General features: G+C 35.5%; 2 protein-coding genes across 2 annotated transcripts in view; both read left to right on the top strand.

The window, feature by feature from the left end:
• The window catches only part of LOAG_17410 (hypothetical protein), a gene marked incomplete at both ends in the record, with an annotated part of 10,066 nt that extends 5,679 nt beyond the window's left edge, over positions 1-4,387 (top strand). Inside the window, 12 exons of the mRNA XM_020450072.1 lie at positions 91-289; positions 422-572; positions 729-903; positions 1,030-1,124; positions 1,245-1,411; positions 1,594-1,764; positions 2,369-2,508; positions 2,671-2,916; positions 3,139-3,265; positions 3,615-3,724; positions 3,856-3,964; positions 4,283-4,387. Coding sequence (XP_020306310.1) covers positions 91-289; positions 422-572; positions 729-903; positions 1,030-1,124; positions 1,245-1,411; positions 1,594-1,764; positions 2,369-2,508; positions 2,671-2,916; positions 3,139-3,265; positions 3,615-3,724; positions 3,856-3,964; positions 4,283-4,387 — 1,795 coding nt within the window. The remainder of the gene's footprint in view (positions 1-90; positions 290-421; positions 573-728; positions 904-1,029; positions 1,125-1,244; positions 1,412-1,593; positions 1,765-2,368; positions 2,509-2,670; positions 2,917-3,138; positions 3,266-3,614; positions 3,725-3,855; positions 3,965-4,282) is intronic.
• Positions 4,388-4,963: 576 nt separating this feature from the next.
• Positions 4,964-5,562, top strand: LOAG_02886 (hypothetical protein). The gene has a single exon (XM_003138423.2). The coding sequence runs from the start codon at positions 4,977-4,979 to the stop codon at positions 5,382-5,384; it is 408 nt and encodes a 135-aa protein (XP_003138471.1). The 5' UTR covers positions 4,964-4,976; the 3' UTR covers positions 5,385-5,562.
• The last annotated feature ends 1,184 nt before the right edge of the window (positions 5,563-6,746 follow it).

Below are 6,746 nucleotides of genomic sequence, written 5' to 3'. Positions count from 1 at the left end.
CTATTTCCAGTTAAACCCCTTTGAGCTTTTTTGCGAAAGAAAACTTATTAATGGAAACATTTTTTGTGTGAAATAATTTCCATTTTTAAGAATTGAATCGGAAGAAATATGGAAAACTTTGGAATCCACAGAAAAAGCGGTTGCTGAACGTTTTATCGAAGCAATGACTAGTTCGGTTGCAGCCGCTGAAATTCCAAGTGATACGTCGCGTGAAGATTGTAATGACGCAAACATTTACAACTTCAGGAATAGAATAAATGCTAACGAATTATATGACTTTTATCTTGGAGTTAGTCTTATCTTCTTTTATCTATTTAGGTTTTAACTTGTCTTAATTTCTTTGCTTTTTTTTGACATTGTTATATATAATTTAGGATAATTTCTTCTAGTAAGAGCTACCTTTAATGATATTTTTTTTCAGAAATTTAGTCATTATATGCTGAATAGTAACTTAATTGAACGTCTGGAAGCACGGGCAAATGGAATTGCATCAGCTTTGAACGGGTATTCTAACAAGAGTTTTGATGGTGGCACCAGCTCTGCTGTTGTTCCTTTCCCCAACTCTTTCTACCGTATGTTTTTGAAATTCCGATTGTTTTTTTTTTTTTTTGCGTAGATTTCCAAATAAAAGAGCGCAAGTGCTCTCTTTAAGGTATTTTTTATATTGTTCGTTTCTCTGTTCTGGATAGTTTTGTTGATACTGTGTAGATGAAGGAATATATTTCCAGAAGATGGGGATGACAACGAAATCTTTCCTTCTACTCGTAAAAGTGCGAAAAAAAGAATTGGCAGTGGTTTGCTATCTGACAATATTAGGCGGCCGAAACTGTTTGGGGGTAGTTTGGATGAGTATGTTGAAGCAACGGGCGAAACAATACCTCTCATTATCACTTCAACTATACGGTGGGTAGTATTATATTTTCAGACCGTAATATTCTTTACTGTTCTCCCCATCTATCAGTGAACTCTCATCTGAATATTTTCAAATATTTATTCTTCAATCAAAATTAGTTGGTAGTTTTTTTACAGTGTATTGTCCCAATTTGCTCTGCATCATCAAGGAATATTCCGTATATCGGGCTCACAAATTGAAATTAATATATTCCGAGAAGCATTTGAAAAAGGTAATAGTACATTCATAAACGTTTAAACCATTACTTAGAATGTGAGTTGAAAATTTTTTCTCATCATTCTCATCTCTTCCGGCCATGTAGAAATTAAAGATACTGGTCTTATTGTTGCAGGAGAAGATCCATTGCGACATGTTGTTGATGCCACGGATGTTAATTCAATTGCGGGTGTTTTGAAACTTTATTTACGTGAACTTCGCGAATCCCTTTTTCCTATATTTCTTTTTGATCAGTTGACAGAATGTGCGAAATGTTCAAGCGCCGACGAATTCATCAAACAGGTTTTCTTTTTCATTCTGTGGTTGTGTCGCTCAGAAAAGTTCAGATGTTTTTGGTTCTGTTTAAAGCTTACTTTGGACCATATTTTTTCATTTTTTAATGGAAATAATGGTTTTGTCTAGACCACTACCACTTTTTGGTGGTACTAATAACATACCATCAACAAAATTTTTATACTGTTCAGGTTGCTCCACTTATCCAGAAATTGTCACAACCTACTCAGCTCGTATTACGATATCTTTTTGCATTCCTCAATCACCTTAGTGAATTTAGCGATGAAAATATGATGGATCCATATAATCTTGCCATCTGCTTCGGGCCTACACTTCTTCCTATTCCAGAAGGAAAAGATCAGGTTCTACAAATTACATTTCCGTTATACATTGTTAAACGTCCTTTGCGAAATTTGATTTCTACTTCTAACCGTGGCGTGTAACTGAGAAAAATCAGTACAACCTTTAGACATAATGGGGAGCTACAAAAAAGTGCAGAAGCTCCAACCTTTCGATTTCTCTCTTTATAATCTTCCTTTTTTTAATTTCGTTAGCGGTTTATGGGCTGTCCACTCAATGATAGCTTAGTTAATGATTGGAATTTAAATTTGTTAACATCGAATACCGCTTTCTGCAACAGGTCAGCTTCTATGCAGACCGCAATCTAGAACAGAAATCATATTTCTTCCCTTTTGTACCGGTAACTGGAATCGTTCTTCATCGTCAATTAATGTCGTTCGATTCCTCTCCCAAAGGATAATGCTTATTTGATGAAAATGACAGTTATCTGACGGTAGATTGATCTGGCATACCTGTTATCAGCATGCTGTTGAGTCCTCCTTATGCTAGCATTACACTAGATAACATCAGTGACCCATGCGATATTTGCTGTTACCCGGAAAACGTTTTTAATTTGGGAGTGGGAACTTTTCTTCGCTTATCTTTTTCGAGATGATCATATTTCAGGTCTTTTACCATAATTTTGTAAATGAACTTGTGAAAAATTTGATTGTTTATCACGAGCAAATTTTTTCCGCAGTGTTATCTGGTCCGCGGTATGAGAAATATCTTATTGAATCCGAGCAAGCACTCTTCATTGATGAGCAGTAAGTAATTGCTTTTCTGTTCGTTTGGATTCGAAAATTTGGTCGAAATTTTAGTTTTTGGTTTAAATGAGGGTCAGATGCGTTACTGTGTTTTGTTAAATGCATATAAATCAAACCTGAAGTAATATTATGTTTCTTTTTCTGAACTTTTATTTTTTGTAGAGAAGGTGTCATCAGTGGTGATGAAGAAACGGTAACAACACCGGTTTTTGACTATTCAAGCGAAAAATCGTTGACCGGACTTACAACATCTGCGATGGCTTTATCTTGGAATGCTGCAGATGCTGGTGTGGAAATGCTTCCGGCGGCTTCAAATACCGTTGCATGTGTATTATACAACGTTCCAGAAGGTGCCGTCACTTCAGATGACCGGAATCCTGTGGTTGCAAACCTGTCCAAGGATTCTGCGTACGATATTACTTATAATGTATTTGTGCTATAAACGGTAACATAAACATGCGTGCAATATAAGTTTTACGGTTAGCTTCATACTGTCAAACTTCATTTTAAAGTCGCACAATATCAAAACAAATGTTAGGTATTGTTTTAATATTGTTGTTTCTGAGTTCCGGATTGCCGAATTAGGCATGAAGGTTTTTAGTTTCTTTGTTTTGGCATTTTCTGTTTCAGGTCATCAACAAAATTATTACTTGGACCAGATACCGACGTTAAGAACTATGAATGTGGCAATAATACAACTATCACAAGTGCGCGGAATCTTTCATTGATGAATAACAAGGAAATTCCTTCAAACCAGGTATGTCCCAAAGTATTTCAAGCTATCAGTACAAAACCTTTAAGGTTTTAACCTCATTTAGCATCTAAGGTTGGTTGGAAAATCATTTTTTTGTCTACGGTTTTGCTTCCTGAAATGGTTGTCAATAAGTAATTCGATCTTGCTTATGGGTTACAGTTTCAAAGATTAAGCTATCCGCTGGCACTTATTGTCTGCCATTGGTCTTTAAGATTATTTAATCTATCTTAGATATCAGTTCATGAAGTTAGAACGACAAATCCTACAGTACGTGGGCAAGTTGAAATTTATTGAAGCGAGTTGTAGAAATTTTTTTTTAACAGTTGTAATAAGCAGTGTAAATTCTTCACAGAAACAAAAGCAACAGCAGGTTTGGTCTCGTCGAGGGTGCGGCGTGAGTTCGCTACGTGAGCAACTGCATCACAGCCGAGTACAACAGCAGGCCTTTACGAGTGATAAGTTGTTGGTTTTTTGGGAATTCGTATATTCAGATGGCAGATTTTTTGCTGTAAAAAGTTGTAAAATTTTTTTTCAGTTTTTTATTATTAAATTCATATATTTAAAGTTTATCCAAAACTGGAACCTAATTTCAGATCATCGTCATCATCTTTAGATGCTCTCATTTTTGATAATCGTTTCGATGGAGTTATGTTTGGAAATAAAGTATCATCAGTTAGTAGCGAAAGCCCTAACAGAAAAACGGTATCATCTTCTCTTTCAAAGGAAGATGCTTCTGTTTCACCTAATCTTCTCCCGAACATACCTCCTGCAAGTAGACAGAAAGAAAACGCTAGTTTATAAGTTCCAGTGGTTTATTATTTCTCATAGTGTTGTAATACACAAGGGCATCTTTTTGCAACTGCTTAATTTCTGGATCTGTATAATAATTTTCCGGTTCACTGATAGCGCTTCTGTTCAGTTCTTGTATAGCTAGAACCATATATATTTCAGAGGTCGAAAAGTTCTTGAGTATTCCGATCTTGATGGTTTTCAATTCATTTCATTGAATTTTTGTTCTAGATATTTCACGAGAAGCTGAGAAGTATGGAGCCAGATTTAGTGCGTTCTCTTCCGCATGATATGATTAGTGTCCAACCACAGCTGTCACCAGGAAATATACAGTAGTGGGTTTTGGGTTTGAGAACCAGAAGAAATACTTTTCGGTTGTCATTGATCACCTACATAATTCCTCTTCATTCTTATCCTAAACCACATTTTCTTTTAAAGATATGTTAATGAAGCAGTTATATCAGAAGTGTTTTTAAAAGTTGTAACTGTAAAATTTCGTTTATTAAACAATTTATGCGTGTGATTTAAGAGACTTCCAGTAATTTATGCAAAAAAAAAAGATTCCATTTTGCATTGTGCAGCATTCATTTGCTTTAATATGAAACATATCCACTGCATGTTTATTGAAATACAAATTACTGATTTGTTATAGTCTTTTTCGTTCATATACTTATGTATGTTATCAGAATTTAAATAAAAGATCATCCACTGAGAAATATTTTCGCGATGGGTATTCCCTCAGTGACCAACATTTTTTCAAGTTTAATAACTGAAGTGGATAAGCATTTGGAGCCAGGAAAGCATTGTCGGAATCTAAAATGCTGGCGCGTGATGGTAAACATAAACACTGGTGTATATATGTCTTACAATTATCCGAGAATGAAAAGGGACCATTGACTATGCAAACTCAGTGTTTCAGATTGGAATGAGACGGGCCCTCAATGTTGCTAGCAAAAAAGATGGTCTGGCACCGTACTTTTTATGCATACGTGGGCGAGTAGGTACAAAGACCAATTGTAACAAAGAGTCGGATTCGGAAGGTAAGCTGCTTGAATCTGAACAGATGACGACATCCTCTCGGAGCAATGTCATTCCTGGGAGGACAATCCATCAGCCGTATGTTCCCGAACCTCCTGATCTCGCGACATGTTGCGGATCTGGATGCACAAATTGTGTTTGGATTGAATATGTTGCCGAAGTAATGCGTTACCACATCGACCGCCCTTTGCATGAAGTTTTAGCTGAAATTGACAGATTAATCTCAGACGTTGGTGTTCGGGAATTCGTTAAAGCAGAAATCCGTGAACGTACCAAATGTCGATCATGTAAGTAGGTTGTTATTTCAGAATAACTTCCTATCTTTTCGGGATTGATAAACCACATTAAGCTTGATTCTATAATACTTGTTTCTTCCAAGCAAGAAATTTGCAATTTCTCCGCTCAGTTTCGCTGTTTTGCTGTTTCATGTTTACTATGTGACATAAATTTATTTGAGGCTATGTATATAATATACCGTTGTTTTGAATTATATATTACTTCATGATTATATATTAAGAACTTCATGATTTCACGTTGACTGCTTCATATTATAGAAATATGGTTTTGCACTGTGTATATGCATTCTCTAATAAAGTTGCAAAACACTTCTTGGCTTTTAAATGTTATGTGTGCGAATTGCATCCACTAAATGAAATAACTCTGATGCAGTCAGTGAGTTGAATAGTTTGTATTTGATGTAATCATTTTATCGTTATATATAAACGGCTAGGTTTACGGCCGGCCTACTACCAAATCATTGCATTTTGATTATGTTTCAGTATTGGACAAATTATGTTTTATTTTTATGTCTATCGCTACTAGTGAAACTGTTTAAGCTTTTATGTGTGGTAGAATTTCTTCATAAGTCCTTTACAACTTCAGCTTTAGTTGAACATAACGTTTTTCCTTGACAGGGATAGCTGCAAGAAATCTGATATGGAGAGAGTGGCATCAATTTGGTATCTGTACACAGCGGTATGAATCCATGGAAGGTCGTTGCAAATATTTTTGCCGTTGAATAAGTGGCGCTAAGCACCTTCACCCGTGAATGATGCAGTCGTAGTGTAGTTATAATCGTTATGTGAATTAAAGGAATGACATCGTTCGTCTGGCTAACTCATAATGATTAGAATTGGATTTCTTTTTTCTTTTCATTTTTTTGCTCGAAGTTTGTCGGAACAGAAATTAGGTGTGTTTCCCTCAGAATTCAAAACCATAAAAAGCCTAACAGAGCTTGGGCAGCTTGCAAAATTCGAAACCTTTTTTCCTATATGTGTTCAATGTCTCATTTGAAACTCGCTATGCATTCATGTTGCCGTCTATATTATAATGATGAATCAATTTCGATTTTTTTTTTTTCAGCTAAATTCATTCGGAGAAAGATTTTTGAGAAGTGGGTAACATTTAAAGTGCCATTCATTAAGCTCTTTGGAGAGTACAGTGGAAACGATATTAACTCAGCTACTAGTTAGAATTTACTTTAGGTTTGCCTGCTATCATCCATTTTAGAAAGTGACTTTCAAGCAATTTAGTTTCCGGTAGTTCTTGCTGTCAATTCTGTTGGAAAAAAGTTTTCGAAAATCCGAAGTCTAAGTAATTGAACGTAGTATGCCTTTGTTAACTAATCTAATATTCCTATTATGGTGTTAATGATCAA

The sequence above is a fragment of the Loa loa genome, assembly GCF_000183805.2.
Source record: "Loa loa unplaced genomic scaffold supercont3.71, whole genome shotgun sequence".
Lineage (NCBI taxonomy): Eukaryota > Metazoa > Nematoda > Chromadorea > Rhabditida > Onchocercidae > Loa > Loa loa.
This window is presented reverse-complemented; position numbering and strand designations above follow the sequence as displayed.

Coding starts and splice junctions, on each gene's coding strand:
- LOAG_02886 (XM_003138423.2), top strand. CDS start 4,977: ATGAGACGGGCCCTCAATGTTGCTAGCAAAAAAGATGGTCTGGCACCG.